General features: G+C 42.6%; 1 protein-coding gene across 1 annotated transcript in view; it reads right to left on the bottom strand.

Moving 5' to 3' along the window:
* Positions 1 to 2,939: 2,939 nt before the first annotated feature.
* trim71 (tripartite motif containing 71, E3 ubiquitin protein ligase) overlaps positions 2,940 to 22,093 on the bottom strand; it is a 28,246-nt gene continuing 9,092 nt past the window's right edge. The window contains exons 2-7 of the mRNA XM_076754364.1: positions 12,863 to 13,030; positions 9,418 to 9,552; positions 5,041 to 5,283; positions 4,369 to 4,866; positions 3,879 to 4,019; positions 2,940 to 3,640 (exon numbers count right to left, since the gene is read on the bottom strand). Of these exons, the coding sequence (XP_076610479.1) occupies positions 3,068 to 3,640; positions 3,879 to 4,019; positions 4,369 to 4,866; positions 5,041 to 5,283; positions 9,418 to 9,552; positions 12,863 to 13,030 (1,758 nt within the window). The 3' untranslated portion in view covers positions 2,940 to 3,067. The remainder of the gene's footprint in view (positions 3,641 to 3,878; positions 4,020 to 4,368; positions 4,867 to 5,040; positions 5,284 to 9,417; positions 9,553 to 12,862; positions 13,031 to 22,093) is intronic.

Genomic DNA, 22,093 nt, shown 5'->3' with positions numbered 1-22,093 from the left:
TTGAGTTTAGACTTGTCTCAAAGTCCTCCACAACCAACATCAAGCATCTTTAAATCCACACTGAAATATTGGTAAATTGTGCTGAAATTAGAGGTAATTCTTGTGCGTTAAAAGGCGAATTTGTGAAGTTCTTCTTAACTCTTTAAAAGAGGCCACATCCTCTTTCCCTCACTCCTTGCGCACAGTAACAAAGTACAAGTGGAATCTGCATGTTCATCATCATCATCATCATCATCAATCATCATGAGGTAAAGATAAATGGGGCCCAGCCCTCTTAAGTGCATCCAATCAGAGAGTAAGGATTTCTTCTCAGGTGCTCTGACTTAACATTTGCATCTATGATATAATGGTCCAGTGACATTTGTTGTCTACAACAGTGTGGTCCAAATGCCAACCCTGTTTGGCACAGAACTCTCACAGATCATTTTGGCACAATGCTTTCATCTGAAATATTTGGTTTCTTGATGATAAAAGGCATAGACTACCAGGCAATTTGACAGTAGAGGGTTGGAAGATGGAGCGATGACTATAATACAAATTTCATTTCAACTCAGAACAGTACCATGATCTTTGGTCCTAGAGCTGCGGGACATGTACTGTACTGTAACACAAGACAATTCATCGAATGAGGTATATTCGTAATGCATAAATATCTGATGAGGTATGCTTAAATAAAAGAGTAAAAATGAGGTATTCAGAATGAGTAACAAGTTGAGGTATTCGAATGTTTAAATGCACAGTAGCAATGAGTGACATATTTGAGGTATTCAGGAGTTGAGGTATTCGAGAAAGGAGGTAATATGATCGTTGAGGTACAGGATGTCTGAGATATGACAGATGTGCAGACAGCCCCCCCCGAGAGGTGAGAGGCAGTCAGAGAATCTTTTCATAGGTCCCAAGATTCTTTGCTAGGCTAAGGAAGTGGCTAACAAAACCTTAATTGTCTAGTGCTTCCAGCGGGACACGGATTGAACGAAGGGAAAAGGGGATTTAAAATCCCACAATGTTTTTACCACAAACAGTTTGTGTCAATTCGTTTCAATGGTAGATAAACTGGGATACAAAGGCTAATCTGAGATGCTACTTTGAACCTTTGGGCCATCTAATAACGATAAAACTGGGGCATCATTTGATGGTCTGAGGCAATAAATGCGAGGGGGAGAAAGGGGGTCTCTTTGGTGCGGGTATCTTCTGTTGTCTACGCGAACATCTCTGCAGACAGACGGACAGGATCTTCTTTCAAAACCTGTCTCACACAACAAGGGTCTTGGTGTTAGCAGGATGTGAAGTACTCAAGCACAACAAGCTGTGCCCCAAGCACACCTCATTCTTCTAAGTCGAACATGGACAGTGCTATGAACTCAACTCCATGAGTTTTATCAATTTTAGTCTTCCCAGCAAAATTATTTAAGATAATGTTTTAAAGGGGATTTTTTGTTTCTTTAATTGCCAAATCTACAGTTGGCCATTGTGCAGAAATTCTAACTTTGGTTGACTCCAGCAGCTGGTCTATAGACCTCCATCATTAGAGGATTCGGTCTACTAGCGCTCATTCTGGAAAGGTCTCCTCAACTCCTAGGATCAATAAATAGGGCAGGGCTTGGTACTCACGCCCTCTCGTTGGACTGGACTAAATCTCAGGCCCGAGGAGCTGAGGGAGTGGCTTTCAACCACACTCTAAATCAAAAGGATTGTAAAGGTAGGCCTTTCAATTGATGTCATTAATGTCCTCTGGACGGCCAAATTAGGAGTCTACTTGTGAGGCTTTTGTTAGACAGCATGCCTCTCCAAAAAGGTGTCATTCAATTATATGATTAAATCTCTACATTAAAATCACTAATAGATCCTGATCTTGGAAAATCCATCTCCAAAATCCTTTGGTGGGTCCTCCCTTTTGAAGGAGACGCTGCTCTCCTTGCATACTAGTCTTTGCATCTAGTTGTTCATGCAACTGACTGGATAGTAAAGACACAGGTTGTCTTATTTCATCAGAAACATGACTTCATCCAGCCTTACGTGGCATGATTAGGGGTGGGGGTGTATGGATAATCAAAGAGGGCTTATTTTGGGGATCATATCAGGGATCATTTAGGAGCTCCTTTCCTCAACTCTAAATTTTTACTTGTCAATAAATTCATCACATCAGCATTAGCTACTAAAGTTAGAGGGAGAACCAGAAAAGTACAGATCATTTTAATTAGTTCTACTGTGACCTGGGCTAATTTGGATTCTATCGTGTTTGGCATCGCTCGGTGCGCTCTTCTTAGGCTGTCATGACGCTACAAACTTCACAGAGCCACGAAGAGATACGCGTCGATGCATGAGCAAAAACTAAGTAGCCTAACATCATGGAAAGGACACTACTGTACTCTAGTTTCCTCTCAAAGCGAAACCCTCTAATGAGAATAAATCATGCAGCCTCTACAGCGGTCTGAGTATTGTCTCAGCAACAACATTCAGGAGGTTCACTTTAACTCAAAATGCACAGCAAGAATTCCATTAATCCTGTGCAAATATCAACTGAACAGTCTATTCTTTTTCGTCTCTCTTAAATAACAAAGTATAGAGGTAGACTTTTCTTCTTTGTAAAACTTCACGGACTAAAACCTCTGCTCAGTGACTATGAGTACATTCATAAAGAGCTAAATGAGGTAGGTATGGAGCAGAGGGTACAAGATTTCAAGAAAAGTGAGAAATTCCCTGAGATGGATAATTAAGGAGAGCTTCCAGAGAGAATTCAGAGCTGAGACTGAGGGAGGGAAATATGGCTCTTTTTCTACTGATTATCAATTTGTAGAGGTCCCCTTTGTCATACATACCACAGATATCTGATTGGAGAATATCAATGCAAATGAAAGAAAAAATAATATACAATTTTAATTTCCCTTCATTTCAACATGCTCTCAATCCTCTCTGAGCTCTCCTCCCGTTGTGTCTGTTGATTCATTCTCTCTCCTCCGTTTCCTTCATCAAAAAACTGCAAAAGGGCAAACGGAGGGAGAGAATGCAAAAATAAACTTTTTTTTCTTCTTCTTCTTTCTTTCTTTTTTTTTTTTTTTTTTTTTTTTTAGAACTTGAGAATGCGATTATTTCCAAAGTCAACAACCACAATGACTCCGTCAGGCATCACAGCCACACCGGAGGGGCGATCCATCTGTCCGAAGCCGCTCCCCTGTGTGCCAAATTTGCATAAGAAGTTTCCGTTGGGCTCGAACACTTGGACTCGGTGGTTGCGGGAGTCCGCCACGATGATGCGGTTCTCCTGGTCCACGGCGACGCCCTGGGGCCGTAGAAACTGCCCGTTCCCGGTGCCCTCAGAGCCCAGAAAGCGAGCTGACTGGCAGTCTGGCCGGATGACGAGGAGCCGGTGGTTGTTGAAGTCGGTCACCACCAGGTGGTCTTCGTGGTTAAAGGCCACTCCTCTGGGAGAATCAAAGTGTTTCCAAAGGGCCCCTTCAAAGCCGTACTTGTTGAGGAAAGAACCATCAGGGGCGAAGAGCTGTACGCGGTGGTTCCTGGTGTCTGAGACCAGGATCTTACCCTCAGAGTTGACAGCCACATCCCACGGATAGTTAAACTGCCCATTCTTGGTACCCTTTTCCCCAAACTTCAGCAGGAACTGGCCCTCAAAAGTAAACACCTGTCAGACAAAGCAAATGTGTTAGGGCCCAACGTGTTTATATCTGCAGTAGACAGACGAATCACAAGGAGTTACGTGTTTACATATGTGTGTATGAGTTTACACGTTTTCAAAGGCCAACATGCTCTCTGAACTTACACAATTGTACATTTACATTTTTTCTCCCGCAGCTTTCCTTTGGCTTTTGGACTTTCAGATTCACGTCAGTACTATAGACTAAGTTGGTGGGTGTTCGTACCTGCACACGGTGATTGTCCTTATCAGCCACAATGATTCGTCTCTGACTGTCACACGCAACCCCTGCTGGACGATCAAACTGACCAGGCCGGGAACCCAGAGAGCCAAACTTATGGTGGAAGGCACCACAAGGCTTGAATATCTGAACAGAGAAGGAACAAATACGTTGCTTATTGATTCAAGTTGAAAGTTACAAAGTTGGAGCCTTCACTATGTACCAGCTCTCTGCTACTACTGCTCTACTATAGACTCTCCCAATGTTTTTACACACAGCTAAAGCCAAGCAAAGCAATACACATACCAGCCTGTAGGAACTACTTGAGCATATGAGTGTGTGGTGAGCTGTTAGGGCCCTCCTGACACTGTAAACTTCAAATTTATGCCATTTGTTCACGTAAATAGAGCACTATTTTTAGTTTTTCAAACCACTGACTATACTTTGTTACCACAGTGTGACTGAAGAGAAATAGAGACTGAAGGTCGTGCTCTACCTGTATGCGGTTGTTGCTGCGATCGGCCACCACCACGTATCCTTCCTTGTCCACGCTGATGCCCCAAGGACGACACAGCTGGCCATCTCCCTCCCCCTCGCACCCGAAGGATGACACCTGGGAACCCAGGGAGCCGTAGCTTCTCCCAGACTTCACAATTACCTTGAAGGGGCTGCCCTGGATGTGCTGGTTACACACCAACACTGACACAAGGTGCTCCCCCTCACATTTAGGTAGGTAGCTGACAGTGTACGAGCCATTCTGGTGGTCCATTACCTCCCCTGCAGACAGGTTACCATCTGTGACCGACATGACTATTGCTGACACCGTGTCCCCGCCGGAAAGACGTGGCTCGCCGTCATGGTCATATCCAATCACAGTGAAAGAGGCGGGCTTGCCACGAAGCGCACTTTTTAGACCCTCACCATGGGCTTTGGTGACTGGGGCAAAGGCTCCGCTGCTTATGAGGCCCATGGACTGGATGGCTATGTACAAAGCCTGTGAAAACAATGATGGAATATATTCAACTGCTACGTGATTTTAAAAGGTTTCCTTGTAAACTTTCAATCTCCTACAGCTACTATTATTACATGAAGTATTCAGAATGTTAAAACCCATCCAAACATTAGGTGATGACAACTTGTTTATGATCCACGGGGTCTCAGTGCCTACCTGGTCTGGAGGAGTGAACATGAAGCGATCATCCTCTTGCGGCTGCAGCAGGCCCCTCAGAGCCTTGAGTTCATGGATCTGAGAGAGCATTCGCTCCCTGGCCAGCAGCACGTCGAGGTGACGGCCCTCATCCAGCACCTGGCTGACAGCAGCGATGGTGCTGTCCAGCTTGGTCAGACTTTGGTGCAGTTTCTCCACCTGCAGGTACAGAGACTTGGCCTTCACCTGACGAATCTTCTCCACCTGAAAGGAGAGAGACGCAATGTTTACCATCACAAAATGGGATTTTATTGTTCAAACAGCAGTGAAAGCACATGACAGAGGCATCCATAATTATCGTTATTATTATAATTATTATTGTTTTTTATATTTGAATTGATGATGTTTAATGTACAAGTAATGTTGGCACCCAAAACACAGACACAGCTAAACACATTTTTCTATCTTATAAGGTTTTCCTGTTCCTGACGTGACCCAACTACATGAACAATGTACAATATAGAGTAATCCAATTAAATAATACAACAAAAGGGTTTCAAAAATTACTCTGTGGTTGGTTCAATACCTTGTAAGTACTACTGGACCACTTTCTGTGGATGTGGTTACCACTTCTTCCACTTTTCCTCTATTTAATTTCAAAGTAAATTGAATGTGGAATTAAACAGTCAAGTCTCCAAGCACCTCCATTCCACAGACTGTTATCAGCAAGTGTGCCCACAGGATGGCAGCAATGTGCTGACCACGCCAAGTCTGTCAAGACATTCAGGAAGAAGAAAAATACTTTGCTACTAGCTGCCTGCACACCAGTTTTGATTGGGCATCACAGCATCAATATCAATCAGTCCGGTAGAACGTAGATATCACAAAACTGATTTGAAGCTGACTTAAGTGAGCAAAGAGGGGAAATATTGCATCATTGATTACAGTGGCAAAATCAAACTGTAGGCAACTGACAAAATGTAAATGAATTGTGATGAAATCACATTTAAATCACATTTATTTCTGAGTAATAATGATTAGTGGGGAGTTTGTTTTACAACTGAAAACACAACAATGGGATGCTCTTGCTCCAGATTGCTGATGAGGTTTTCTTTCAGCACAAATTCTGCCCTATGAAACATTTCTAAACCAACTGTAAAGCACCCATCGAAAGTATCTTTCTTCTTGCCCAAACAATACAATACAAGACAATAACATAACTATGTGCAACACTGTATGCAAAGCAGACTATTCAAAGAGATAGGGGGGTTGGGGATGAACAAAACTGAAAAAAAGTGTTACTGTGGTGAGCTCATCAACAAGAATAAGGTTGATCGTCACTTAATGATGGCACATTTCTGTTATGGTGAGCCAGATCAATTTAGAGTACAGTGAGTGAGAATAAAGCAGTAAAGAGTGGGGCAGAACCTGAGAAGCAGAGACTGAGCTCTTACTTACGGTCACCTAACAAAAAGAGTACAACACAATAGCCTGACTGGCTCCATGGTCAGAAAGACTTTTGATGAAAGAAACAAAAACTCCACAAGAGAGGGGCCTTTTGTTAATTCTTGGCATAAGTGGAACAGCAATTTGCATCTGTGAGACTAGAGTTACACTTTACAGTCACTGAGGACAAAGGCACCAGTTAGGCTTTCTGATGGACAGACAACTAGTTTCAGTTCATACGCTGAACACACTCAATGGCTGAGTCGGTGTGTATTTCACACAGTTACAGAAGGAAAACTCCAGAGACAGAGAGAAGGAGACCTTGATGTTCTTTGAAGTAATAACAACTCCCGTGCGACACATTCACACAATAACATATAGAAGATACACCCAAACTCACAGTCATAGCTCTCAACTGGCATGTTTTACCCATGAGTCACATTTAGGTTAGGGTCATCTCACAGCCATAAATCTCTCTACATCAGTGACACGGTGCTGAGTCACTTTGAAATGCCTTCCTAGGTTCAGCTAAATTTTTCCTGACACCACTGTCAGCACAGGTGGCCATCAACAGTGTCTCGTAAGATTCAGGTTTGTTTTAACTTACGAGCTTTCCACGCCTGAGCTGAAGGAAGTAGAGGAGCAGAGCAGCGTGCAAAAGGTGGCAGGTAAAGAGCTGAGCTAAAACCCAATAATATTCCATTTAAAATAAAACTGCAGCAAGTACTTACATTTAAGAAAATGGAACTAGCTAAAAGTTGCCATAAATGACTTATACGACCACTAAGTTGCTGACAAAATCAGTCAAAATGTTCTTCCTAATTGCCCTGTTTGATATGGATGCATACACAAGTAGTAGTGAACCCACAGCAGGACAGCCTCCTACCCCCTCTATAAGCAACAAATGACCATCCTATACAACCCATCAGCACCCTCCTACTTCACATATAGCTTTCTCCAGTCTCCAGTGATATTCCCGAAATTTTCAAATCCATTTCTCAATCAGCTATAGTTATGGCATGTTTAACAGTCAAGAAAGGAAACAAAGAGACTTGGTGTGTGAGGGGAGGTGCTATGGTTGCCTGTAACAACATTATCAGGTATAGGACAAAGAGTGAGTCCTGTAGTGGTGTAAAAAGGATTAAAAGGGGGAACACGAGTAAGTGAAAACCTTCTTTGTGACATTTTGACCTGCACACACACACACAGACACACAAGAGATGTGAGATCTGAGGGAGTAAGACACAGCTCAGTTTTTACGATGTCATCGAGCCTGCTCTCAGGAGAAGAGGAGAAATAAGAGTTTGGAGCCTAAATTATTGCTTACACTCTGTCAGGCTGGAAGCTACAAATTTTCACATGTACATAAATGCACCCTAACCCTAACTGCACACATACACATTTCACTATCTGGTTTCAGTTGTAATCGATAGGATGCAGATTTAGTGTGTTTTTACATGTAAGTGTGTTACAGACTTGACTGGTACATTGTCATGCATGACGCACAGTCTCCTTTTTATGTGGTTATGCATTTGTTACTCATGGATTGGGGATTAGAAAGCATGGTTGAGTCAAGGGTGAGGGGCCTCAGGGATGAAGGGGTCTTGCTTTCACCGAAAACTCCAGTCGCTCTGGGTAACCTTAAACCTGGGAAGCCTTTACAGAGGGTTCCTCAAGCGCAGGCCACAGGCCAAACTGCCAGCCTAACCAGCACCTTGGTTTTGTTTAACAAGTTTGAATTAATAAATCCTGGAAATACCACTTTATGTCAGGGGTAGGGAAGTTTAAAAAAGCTTGTTTCTTTGTAGCTAGGTGAGTAGACACATGCACAGTCTTTTATTCATTTCACCTCAAGTGATTTCACATTTGAAAGCAGAGAGCTGAGAAGCTGCTGGAGCTTCAGGTTCAGCTCTGAGGGGTATTTGTTAATGTCCACCATGAAGACCAGATCACACAGACACTTGCTATTACTGAGTTTCCACGTCAGCTTTTCCTTCATCTCTATGAATTATTCCAGACAAACTGACACTTTGGAACATTTTTATTTGTCTGCTTGTAGCAGCTCTGCAGCAGCATCAAGGCTCTCCTTCACAAACTCTGCTTCTGAATGAGGTTTCAGCTTCTTAGCTGTTAGCTCGCTCACCACAAAACCTGCCTGCAGAACACTGTCTCTGTCAGAATGTGGTCATGTGAAAGCTGCATGTTAACTTTGTCCAAGTCCTTGCAGCTCATCACTGCGAGCATGTCCCCACAAACTAATTTAGTCACACTTGCTTGCCTTTTACTTCAATCAATCAATCAATCAATCAATCAATCAATCAATAAATAAATAAATAAATAAATAAAATTAACTAAATTAATGTTTGTCCATTCCTCTGGGAAAGTGCAACACTCTGCATCTTTGTCCACATGGTTTGTTAACAAGCACCATGATGCATAGACATGATATCTTTAGCACTGGAAAAAGTCACAGTTTTTTTCTGGATCAAACAGTCTGGTGGGCTGTATACAGCCTGGAGGCTGTAGGCTTCTCCCTCCTGACAACAGCTTCACTCCGTGTACCATGAGAAAATCTACACCTTGCTAAAACTAAAGCAGTCGCAGAGCCCTGCACTAACTTCTACCTTTACGATGGCTCTAAGGTTGAGCTTTGGTTAAAACTGTTTGAGAGATGTGTTGATTGAACAGTAATGACAGAATAATGTGACAGCTAACCATCTCTCATATCACAGTACATTCAACCTACTGACAACAGTTTCTTGTGCAGGCTACTCAAAAAAGTGCTCCTGTACCTGTTCTGTTCTTCAAACAATAGCAATGACAGTCATAATAAGCATGCCACAGCTACAGTGTTATGCATGATGGTCCTGGTGCCAACAGGATATTTAATTAGTGAAAAGAACTCTGCCCAGTATGCGAAGTGACAGGACGCTTATGAGAGCTACAGCTCACCTTCCACAGTAGTTCACACTCCCTCTCCTCGAGTGCTTTCTTGTGCCTGAGGACAAGGGCCTTCACTTCAGTCTGCACCACTTTGGCTTTGATCTCCACCTGCTCTGCCATGGCCTGGACCTTCTCCATGCTTAGCTGAGGAAGCAAAACACAAAGATGTGATCTTACTGATGTGGCATAACAGCCCATCATTTTATCTGACAGTCAGCTGAGGCGAGAGAGAGAGAGAGAGAGAGAATTTTAAGAATGACCACTTTCTGCACACTCTGTAGTGTGATTAAGGACAAGGACAGGAATGTCTAAATGCTCAAATGCACCACTGGTCTGTTTTATTTGTCAGATGGGACACAGATGCCCCCCAGAAACAGGATGCAGAGGATCAGGAAGCATTAAAAGAAAGGACATCGTATGTGACATCTTCCTGGCAATTGAATGGACAAACACCTGCTCGGTTTTTGTGATCTATTCCTTTCTCACGTCTGGTGGTGGCTCCTTTTGAGGGGAAAGGGAAATGAGGGTCAGGAATAGGAAGTCACTTCACACTGCACGGGATGATGCAACTTCCTGCTGGGCTGAACCCCTGCTGACTCTTGATACTCTAAAAACTATAAGCACGACATTGGCTACAGTTTTCCCCGTCACAGAGCAGGATCGAACCTACCAAAAAGTGCCCACCAAAAAAAGTGAGTATTGAAAAGTCAATTTATAAGTCGGCATTGCAATCTTAAGCTTGGTTACCTACTCTTTGATCAGATATTTTATTATTAAAGCTTCTTTTTTAAATTTATTACTTCAATTTAAATTTTATTCCAACTTTAGAATATCTTATTAAGGCAAATTTCTTTATTTAACAGAGTTTTGATTTATGAAAACATGTTACATTCCCTCAACAAAGATACTGAAAAAACATGTTTTGGTAGCAAAACTCAGGCATCAATCAAACATTTTTAAACACTACCAAGCCCGATAAAACCATTAAAGATGATTCTTTTGGCGTGGTATTTACAGTTAAGAGTGCACGTACTGAACAAGATTCTTTTTACCCTGTGCCCCTCACTCCACTGAATAGATTTAGATAATCAGGGCTTAAATACAGCCACTAAAAAGCAACTGTATGGCACAAACTTTCTAACTTAATAGAGGGTTTTAGCTTTTACAACCTACAATTTGGGCTTAACGCACATTTTCCTCTTTGTTCCCCAGCCCCCCATTTTATCTGGCTTTTCCTCTGGTGCTTTCTGGGAGGTCACAGGGTGAACCGGACCTCACAGGGACGCAGGGGAGGTGGGATAAAGCTTCCTTTGTGATATTGGCCAAAGGGACCAAGGGTCACCTAAATCTCTACAGGTCGTCATCTGCAACCCCTGTCTTAAGACACACAGCGCCCTCCCCCACAAGAACAAAGCATAGCAGCAGGGTCCTTTTCTCTTTCGCCTGGCCATTTGAAGTGGACGGCTACAGGGTCAACTAAATCAGGACCCCAAAGATGGAACAGCAGGGAGTGAGTCCTGGAAGAATCAAGGGAGGAAGACAGTGAGGAAGGAGGCGGGGTGCCATGTACAGCCACCACCTTTCTCCAACTGTCTCTGTGTATTCCTATAAAATGCTAAGTTCCCTTCTCTAATTTTCATTCTATTTATTTTCTCCATTCTTTCTCCTCCAAGGTGACTGTCTATGCATGTCCATCTCTTTTTCCATCTTTCCCTCAACATTCCCAGAAGAGCACAGCTTGGAACACAAAGAGGGTCAAACTGACCAATCAAACTGCAGAGTCAAAGAGCTCTGGCCAACCAGGAGGTCACAAGTCCAGGGTCAGAGGTCAGGGAAGATAATGGGTGTGGAGTGGGCGGAAATTTCCGACCTCAGGGGACAGGAGCGTGTGTGGTGTGGTGTGGTGTGTGCGTGTTTACATATACTCTGGCATCAGCATATACTCCCATGGTGACCTCGGAGAAAATGGACAAACACAAACCAAACACCGCAACGTATTGCCAGATGGCAGGCGGTGTTTCTCATGACTCAGCTGCACAGATCCTGGTGCTTCTCATAAAATGAATTATTCAAATTGCGGATTTGTCTCTCACTAGTCAAGAACCAGTGAGTGCTGTGGTACGTGGCTTTGGCTTTAAACTCTGCTGGCCTGGAGTCGAGCATTTAACTGAGCACATCCATGTTGCCATATCTTGGAATATGTAGAACATTGAGAGTGATCCATTCAGGTAAAAGTGTGAACTGGTCACTCAAAGGTCAGGCACAGTGTGTGTGACCTATCCCAGTTACAAAGGGATGATTGCATTTATCTTTTTTGTTCACTTATATTCCGTAAAATGTTAAAAATAATAGTCAAAAATGGCACTTTTAGGCAAACTAGAGGCATGGCTGTAGTGATGGTAACATCGGTTGGTCCTCCATTTTGGTCTGATCTGAAACATCAACATGTTTCCCAGGCAGTGTATCCTAATGACATTGATGATGCCCTGACTCAGAACTTTTGTGACCCCTTCACTTCATATGGTCAAAATTTGGATCAGTGACAGCAAATGCTACTCGTGGTGCTTTTTGGACAAAGTCAAAAAAAGCCTCAACAAGACTGTTTAGACAGCTATCAGACTGTTAGTGAAACCTTTCATCCTTTCTTCACTTGTGTAACACTGTAGATGGAATATAAAGGTCTCAGAAGCTGCTGCCCAATCTCTAAATGAAGAGAGGCAGTGTGTGTGTGTGTGTTTGTGTGGGGGTGAGAGTAGGAGGTGGAGGGAGGGAGTGAGAGAGTGACTGAATAGGGGAAGGGCAAAGTGTTCCACTTTTTGAAAAGAGGAGGGGAGTTTTCCTTTCTCTGAAATCCTTTAAATACCTCATCTACCCTCCCCCATCCTCCTCACCACTCCCCCTCCCCTTTGACCTTCAGCCCTGCCCCCGCCAGACCTCACCCCATGCAACCCACCCCCTTTCAGGGCCAGCTGGACACCTCTAACCTCTGGTTTCCCAGCAGCGCAGGACTGGTCACTCTCATATATATTCAAGCTGATCATCTCTAATAGCTGGTTTCTCTGTGCCAAGGGATGATGGACAGACACAGCTGCTCTCTTTAGACTCTCCTCCATCTCTCTAGGAGATGGATGAGTGTGGATTTGTGTGGTTTGATCTTGATAAGGATCGTTTTTGTTGTCAGACCTTGGAGAATAGGGCAGGAGAGCTCTTGACTCTGTTAAGACTTACATCAGTTTGACCTATTTGAGTCCTGTGGAGTGATACAGGACCAATTATAAGAGCATCTTATTTATTATTATTTTATTATTATTATTTATTATTATTATTATTTTATGCATATGTATCTTGGTTCCAGATATAAGGGGTAGAAAAAGCAAACAGATTAATAAATGACTAAAGGATATTTGTTCACTTTATTCTCTGTGATTTGTGTCTGCCTGGGTTCTTGTCTCACCTGCACGGCCTGTCGTCCCTGTTGTGCATCTGCCAGCAGCTGTATGGTGATGGCCCTGCAGTCCTGTACGGCGTCTTGTAGATAAACAAAGGTGTGGCCCATGTGACGGCCCACACTACACTCCCTGCAGATCGGCACCGAGCAGGTTTCACAGAAGAACAGGAATACCTGGTAAAATGAAAACATAGATGGACAAATTAACCAACATAATGCCTGCCTCTATTAGCTTATCCACTAACCACATATAATTGTTGAGCCTTAATTTCACAGCATGAATGAGTCACTGTTTAGCAATAAAGAAACGCAATCTTTAAAATTCCATGCAGTACCAAAAATATACCAAACTGAGCCTAAATCAACAGTAATTAAGGACCTGTACATTTTGTAATACTGGCAGACTCAACGGTGCACTGTTATTGTTGTTTGTCTGTGGCAAAGTAAAAATTGTCAACGTTTTTTAAAACAGACACAAAGACATATTTGTCATCATCACATCTCTCTCTATGCCTTGATAAGAAGACAACCCAGCTCTATAAGAGCTAATGGGTTTTACTGTTGTGAGTCACCGAAGGCTGACAATGAATGAGATGGAGAGGACGAACACATTAATCACAAAGTGTCACTCTTTCCCCGTCTCACTCACTCGCACACACACAAAGGTAATACATGAGAAAAGACCATGAATGATAACCAAGTTATCCATATGCATGTGTTACCAGGGAGGCTCAAATAGGCTCGACACCCCAGAGAGCTTCTCTCTTCCAAAACACAGAGCCAGAAGAAGCAGGACCAGAGGGACCAAAGGCCACCAAAACTAGATCAATACTAATTCTGGACAATCTATGAACATCTGAGGAGAAGGGCCATAAAGGGATGTTGATCCAATTTCACATTTTCAAACAATTTATTACTGTAATTAAGTTGGAAACAGTCTTGTGCATTTCTGCTGAAAGGTTTTACTTTTAGCCGAAGATGTACAACTGTATGTGCGCCACATTACATGTATCTATCGTTTTAGCAGAAAAGCTCAGTACATAAGGGATGAAGTAAAACCAGCACTGATCATTGGTTGACAAAAAAGTGCCCCTGTCCATCAGGATGAGAAGGAATAATGATATTTATCCTTTACTGCTAAAAACTAAGCTTTGCTTTAAACCCCTTGTCTGAATGCTGATTGGCTGTGATAGAAGGCTAATTAAATATGCACTAGCCGTCATATCCCAAAGAGACACCAGATCAATGGCTTCCAATAGCAAGAGACCTGAGTGGATGGGGAGGGGACTGCAATCAATCCATCAATAATGGCTGTTCCCTCGGGGAGCAGTATAATCTAATGAGACACACACACACACACACACACACACACACACACACACACACACACACACACACACCTCCCCCGTTATCTGACTTCCTCCTCCTTTTTGCCTTCTCCTTAAGCTCCTCTTGGATCCTTTTCTTCTTGTCCCTTTCTTTCTGCTGAGCCCTGTCCTCTACTAGAGTCTCTGCACAGCTCTGTCACTCAATCTCCCCCTCACCCATCAACATCTCCAAAATTCCAAGGGGACTGAGCACACAAAGGCAAGGAATGCAGCCAGGCTGGAGTGGAGGTGGAGAAAACGATGACGGACGGGGAGCTGAGGCAGTTGTTGATGAGGGGCCAACAGATTGATGGTGCAAGGACAGGGTGGATTGGGGTGAGCGAATGAGCCGTCGTATCTCCAGCACCCAGATCACCAAATGAAACCGTTCCAATATTTACAATTACATGGCGAGTGTTTTTATGAACTACGCATCTTTACGGCATTTTCATGTTAGAAAACCGGTTCCCAACATAAAAATGCTGACTTGCTTACTTGCAAGTTGTGACGTTCATAGGCCTAGCACCTATTGTTCAGTAGAGGAGCCTGATAAAGTCTTAAAAACAAAATATCTATCCCACACCACCACCTGCAAAGGCCACCACCACCATGTTCTACCGGTATTACAAAGGTGTCTTGTTCCAATTAACACGTCATCGACTGGTAGCTCTACAGATGGGTCAATAACTGATAGCTGCAGCCCCAGAAAGACCCTCAAATTTGTATTCAGAAATATGAGATCACTGTCTACTAAACCTGCACTGATAAATGACTGGATTTTTCAGCACTGATGGACAGAAATACTTATGTTATATGTGGCTGAAAACATGTTTTCTTACCATTAAATGAAACTTCCCCACCCGACCAAACCAATAATCATGTAGCTTGGGACATTAAACAAGGTGAACTGTTTCAGATGTGTGTAGGTGTGTATGTGCAGTAAGATTTACGTACATGCACATCGGTATATGTGAGCGGTTTTATTGCTGTATAATCAAGACTTTCACTGTTGTGTGAACTTGATATCGCATCAAATTACGCTTTCACAATAACCAAAACATAAAAATATAAAAGCAATATTTGCTCATTGCACTAAAGGTGAATCATTTGCAACAAACTCATCATCATCATCTAGAGTTCGTGCACTTCAATTTCCGATGGCCAACATAAAACCATAAGGGGGAAAAAACATTATATGCAGCCACAAGCCTCCATCTACTGTTTAGTTGGATACATGTCGTTACCGTGGAAACGACGACTATTCCTGAAGTCCTGACTACATTCCCAGTTATCACCACTGCACCCATCACACATATAGAAACCTACAAAACATTAAGAACAACTGACCCATGAGATTTTATACGGACCTTTCAGGAATCGATTGTTTACAGTCACCTTTTGTGTATGTGACACATCGCAAAACGAGAAACGACGCCTGTTATTGAAATCAATGGAGTCCTGTTTCTCACAAGTAGATCCTCTGACAAATACCTGGAAAAAGCTTCAGATATCTTCTATCAGCGCTATTGCATCGTATGTGTCATGAACAGCTCAACACTCCTCGAGGTGAAACGCACTCATACAAGCAAGGCCGTAGATTACATAAGACGTCGGCCAATTGGAAAACCAGTCAATATTATTGATCCACACAGGATACTGGTTCTTCCAAGAGGTCTTCATGGAAAGGATCCCTCTCTGTTTGCCTTAGCCTTTATCTTCCTCTCTCTCTCAAACCCATCATTCAACAAGCTGGAAGCAATGTGACGATAATATTTATTTTATTCAACTTATGGGAGACAAAAAGGCACCACGCAAATCACATTCTTTGCAAGCCAGGAAAACAGCTACCCCAATAAACATGTGGTTCTTGAGCAGGCTGGGCATTTTACAGCCATGTCATAGACTGGACACGACGGATATCCTCACACATGCAAGAGCACACCAGAAACCTCCGGCGTACACGTGACATTAATGTGAAAAACAACTCAAAAAGATGTGAAATAGGCAAGGTGTCACGCTGACAAAGCTGTAAATTCCACAGAGAACGCCCTGGAGGGAAGGCTGTCAGGCAGAGGTGACTCACCTACAGGATTTATTTATTACACATCAACATGTAGCACGCTTTAACAAAATATACAAACATGTTGATGTGTATGTAAAAGGCTCAACAAAACACACACACACAGGCACACAGAGTGAAATGCTAGTAGTGACGTGCTATCGGAGAGGGGCTGGAACAAACATGCCTTCACCAGCTCTGTAACTGAGCAGGAGGGCTCAGCTACGTTGGGGGGGGAATGAGTTATTGTATTTCATTAGAGCACCGGATGTTTCTCATTCACCCTCTGTGCCCATTACGCTCCTCTATTATGAGTGTGCACTTAGACACGCCCACATATGTTGGGGTGTTTGCATGTGACTGAAAATGTCTTGTCATAAACCAAACCGATACTTCCAGAAGAATTTAGGGATTATTTTTGTTCACGTTTTGTTTTTGCTGCCACCTTATTTCCATTAAAACATGCTGAAATGATGAGTTGATTCATCGAGTGGAAAAATCAACAACAATTTTGACAATCCATTTGGAGATTTGCTGATTTTTGCTGTTTTGTATCATTGGAAATTGCAGGATTTGAAGACATCACATTGCACGCTGGAAAATTATGGGGGTTATTCAGACTTTTTTCTGACATTTCACAGACTAAGAATGTAACTGTTATATCCTATAATAACTGACAAACTAAATCAAGAGTGAAAGTAATTGTTAGTTGCAGGCATACATCCAAATATAGGCTAATACTGCTAGCGCGCCAGTCAGGTGGTGCCAAGAACTATAATGTAGAAATCATGGACTAGTAATTCTAGTAGCATAACAGTAGAATAGTTGATACATTGTGGAAAGTGTCTAATTTTGTGGGTAATTAGAAATTACAAAGTAGCAGAGACACACAAGCCCTGAAAACAACAGGAACATTACATTTTTTGATGTGTAATATCATGAATACATTAATACACATTCATGTTGTAATCTGCTGCTTATCTAGAACTTGAATGACAGTATCGCACCACGTTCTGGCTCGACAAGAGCACAACACTGAAATCTTAGGGGAAACATTCGAAATATGTGCTTGGCCTTGTGCTCACAAAGTGTGCAGGCAACGGTAGGATCAACCCGCGATCCTCCCTCCCTCTCTACCATCCTCCCCTCCCCTCCCCTCATAGGTACTGGGAACTGGGGGAGAGGGCATGAGCTCAACTAGCCAGTAAAATCACTGTATGCAGCACTCACTGCCTGCTTACACAGCCCAGTGGGGGGAGGGGACAAGGGCCATGTAATATCACACTGTGGTGCCAGAAAACCGGGGCTGCTCTGAGAACTGTGAAAGCACATTCTCTCAAAGAACTTGAACACGTTTTGCATAGACATTTGTGATGGTCATGTCTAAATGCCTTTTCTAAACAGTTTGCATCTTACTCTGTGCCTTGTAGGGTTGGCTGATATGATGGTTAACCCTTAGTGTCTCTGCTATATATTCAGGGCAGGCTATGTAGCAAATCAGGGCTTGATTCTTGCTTGATCTCATGATCTTGTGAATTCCAGCTGCCTTGCCAGGTAACATGACTTGGGTAGCAGGACTGCTCACTACATTCTCATGTGACGTGGGAGCGACAGTTGAAGGCGGTAATGCACCTCTCCCTCGTGTGTGACAAGCAAGAAAAAAGGATTTCAAAAGTATGTCAGAATTTGTTTTGCAGTGTCTTTCAAAGTCACGGCTTGTATGACTTGAAACTCGACCTACGACTGGAAATTAATGGATTGTTTTTGCAGGAACAAAAAAGAAAATGTAATCGAATGTAAAACATGGGGCGGAAAGTCATTTGATATCCCGCAAGACAACGTGCATGTTTGACTGTTATTTTGTGTCAATCTCTCTCGCTGTAGTCAGGCATCACTAGTTACCACAGTACTCGATCCTGATTAATCAGGCTAACATGTTTGCAGCAGATAATAAGTGTATTTATCTTCATAATCAAACTGAACAGTTGAACAGTTTTTGAACAGTTGAATTTCACATTGATTATAATTTCAGATGCACAAGGAACTGAAACTGATTAAATTAAATTAGAAAGATAATACTGTTAGTGACCCATTCAGATGTAAGAAGGAGAGATGTGAGTTTATTTCTAGAGATGAGATCAGACTCTTGTTTCCTCTGGGATTTTATTTTCCGAGAAGCAGTGGAAACGAGCTCAGGTTAGCAGGATCTGATCTGTCTTTAAACCTGTAGAAAGAAAATCTATTTCTGTTTAAGGCTGCTGGAAAAGTGTTTGCATCAGTTGATCGTCTGTTGAAAGGACAAAGTATCCAAAGTAATATTTTTAGAGAATTTGCTTAAATTTTTAACAGATACAGACCTTATTTGTTTTTTGTTAGACTACAAGGATTAAATGTCATAATATCCTTCTCTGTCTGGTCTTTCTTGCACTGCCTGTCAAGAGACAGAAGCAAGAAAGGTCAGAAAGGTGTGGATACAAACACACACACATACACACACATTCCTAGAAGCTGATGTCAGGTGTCAGTGTGTTTAACAGCTTGGGCCAAACACATTTTAGAAAGGAAGTTTCTCTTGAGAAATGGACAAATCCTGCTTGAAGGAATCATCTGAATGCACTTTTTACACACCCTGCTTTACACTCACTTAATTATCTATAATTTCACTGAGAAGATGTCCTGTTCATCTGCTGCTCACTGAGCAGCAAACTAGAGCATTTGGGGCAAAGGTGCCTTGCTTAATGTCATTTTAAAGGAAGTAACTAGTCATTCATAACTTCATTAACTCCAGTTAAGAAAAAATACTGCTATGAATCAAAAATGTGGGCTCTATTTTTACTGCTGTTTTTAATAATTACTTCAAAAACATAATAACAAAAGCAGCAGTTTTCAACTCAGCAAATGCTGGTTTTATTTTCCGTTGACAAGAGCATATTTCAGACAGATTAAACCTGCTTTTGAGGCCTCAACGGGACATCTGGTCAGCAGAGCTGCATCACAAATCATGTTGAAATTGTGGAGATCCTTTAAATTACAAGATAAACTCATGTCAGATACAACTGCAAAGCATTTGAGAATTGAGATTTGATGGCAAACATAACTGTCATGCCTCATTCCAACACACCAGGCGCAAGCAGGTGTAAGCAGGCTTAAGAAGTCCCACAAAACGATTTCTTCCTCTGCGATGAAAGTGATCACATTGTGGAGCTGTCTGTGAGGAAACTTGCTTCAACATTGTGAATCTGTTGTTGTTGGGCTTGAGAGGTGGGGAAGGGCAGAAAAGATTTGCATAGTTACTTCACTTATGAACGGCCAAATAGACATCACCAGCCCTCAACTAGTCTGGTACGTCCAAGCTGGATAATCTGTGGAATACCCAATCCCAACATAACCAGCAATCCCAGGAATACCATCTGCCAGACAAAGCTCCCTTTATGGAACTCACTGACACCTACTCTCATCTTTTCCAAACACCCTCCATATCTTCTTCACATGTAGTTTTTCCCTCTTCTCTCCGTCCCCGCCGTCAACCTTTTTCTCTACATTGCTATTTTCCTTCCTCCTCCACCGCCGCTCCGCCCTCTCGTGGTAACCCCTGTTGGCTTGTTGCCACCGACACAATGCGCACGCGGACATGCCTGCTGATGTTTTGAAACTCTGCCAGATGCAACATGGGGGGCGGTGGCTGTAAGCCAGCGATCTGATTGGACGGCCCCACAGCGGAGAAGGAAAACAAACCACAGTCAGCTGGCCTCCTTACCCAGCGAGCATGTGACTGACTGTCCTGTGCTTAATACTTAAGCAGTAAAAAAAAAAGAGAGAGAGAGAGAGAGAGAGAGCGCGCGCAAAGGGACTGAAAGGGTGGGAGAAATGACTGTTGATAAAAATCAAGGGAAAAAGGAGTTCAACAACAATAAGACAGTGAAGAAGAGAAACATGAGAAGGAGCCACAGCTTCCAGCAAATGACAGATGAAACGGAGAAGCTGTGCTGTGTTGCTGAGACGTAACGAATGTACATATCCGCCCAGTCACAAACCAGCTATTCTTAAACAACCCGCATGCTTAATGACCCTAAATCCTTGACAACGAGACTTCCCTTTAACCGCTGTCTACCACTCACACATCAAGCTCTCATTGTTGTCTTGATGATACATATGTCAATGAAACATAACCAGTGAAAAAAGAAAACAAAGAAAGAACACTTTGATTCATAGATTATCATTATGTTGCTATACTGCCCTGCAACAATTATATACATTTAACATTGATGAGGACATGTTTCAGGTACCAGTGAGGCAAAATATAATCCAAGGAAGTCAGTTTGAGTACTAGGTTCATGTGTTTGAAGTTCTATCAGACGCCAAAACGGAAGATTTTACAACATTGGAAAGTTGTCTCTGAATAATCCTTGTGCAACAATCATCGTCCTACAACTTAACTACTACCAACCCATGACAGATGATGAAAGACAAATGGTTCACCCAATCAAATGAACAAAGGGGCTGCACTTTTCCACCCGGTGCTGCTGCCTGTCAAAGCATGGCTTTATTGCAATGTTTTACACAAATGAGCCAAGCTTTAAGAGCCTGTTAGTCAACACTGCAGCCAATCAAAACAGATGGCTACCTAAGAAAGCACAAAAAAATACACACTAGAATCCAAATCTGTACAGCAGAAAATGGCCAGCAAAACCGTAGTGCTTAAACCTGCAAATACACTGGTATGGTCCTTTAATGCCATCATGACCATAGCAAAAGAAGCATCTGAAGCTTGAGAGCAGAACATATCCAAACTACGGAAAGTGTGCCACTTGTTTACCTCAACTGTTAACAAACTAGCAAAGTTTTGCCTAACATTAAACAAACAAACAAACGAAAAAAAATTTTGGTGGGCAAATTTTGGCTGGAAGCTGTGCAGCATCCCCCAAATAGGGCCGAGAGCTTTAACGTTAAATGTGTTAATAGTACAATCCCGTTGAGTGAGGTCAAATAATGGCCAATTAAAACCCCATTTGTGCCCGACCACTAAGAAAGGAAGTGGCAGGTTCAAGCTTTTGCATGGGTTTTAAATCCTGTTGTCAAAGAGAATGTGATAAATGCCTTCCTTTCTATCCATTAAATTTATATGGCCCAAAGTCCACAAATGGACATCAAAGCTAGGACACACACACATACACACTCCCCCTTAGTCTACATGAAACACATTCACAACACACAGGAAACAGGGAATGCGCTCTAATTACTGGGCACATGTTGCACATTAAAACCCTGGAAGTCCAACTTCATATAATCCAATTCTGCTGGCTGTGTGGAAACGCACACACACACACACGCACTAAAATCCTCTTCAGAGGATAACTACCTGCAGATGGGAGATGCTCTTAGAAAAGAAAACGCTACCGCCACACACTCACAGGGATACTTCCAGGAGTGATGAAATGTAATCACTTGGCCCTCAACAGCAACAGCTGCTAAATCACATTGAGGAGACTTTCTGCATCCATAATGTCCACTGTCTCTGACACAGAGCAGACAGAGAGCGCTGATGAGAAAGGCAGGAGACGGCAGAGGAAATACCCAGTGTGAGAGAGAGAGAGGGAGAGAGAGAGAGAGAAGGAAAAAAGCAAACCCAGGAGGTATAAACTCAAGTTACAGGAATTCCTCTGGCCTTGTATCAGCGTCAGTGTTGGGTTCGGTTTCCTTACAAACATTCTCTGCAAGCGAACTCCAGACAGGGGGAGTAAAACTGGTGATTCACAAAGCCATATGTTTTAAATGATAGTCTTCCTCTGCAGAACTCCACAATAAAGCAGT

Source organism: Chaetodon auriga, chromosome 17 (assembly GCF_051107435.1).
Source record: "Chaetodon auriga isolate fChaAug3 chromosome 17, fChaAug3.hap1, whole genome shotgun sequence".
In the NCBI taxonomy this organism is placed as follows: domain Eukaryota; kingdom Metazoa; phylum Chordata; class Actinopteri; order Chaetodontiformes; family Chaetodontidae; genus Chaetodon; species Chaetodon auriga.
This window is presented reverse-complemented; position numbering and strand designations above follow the sequence as displayed.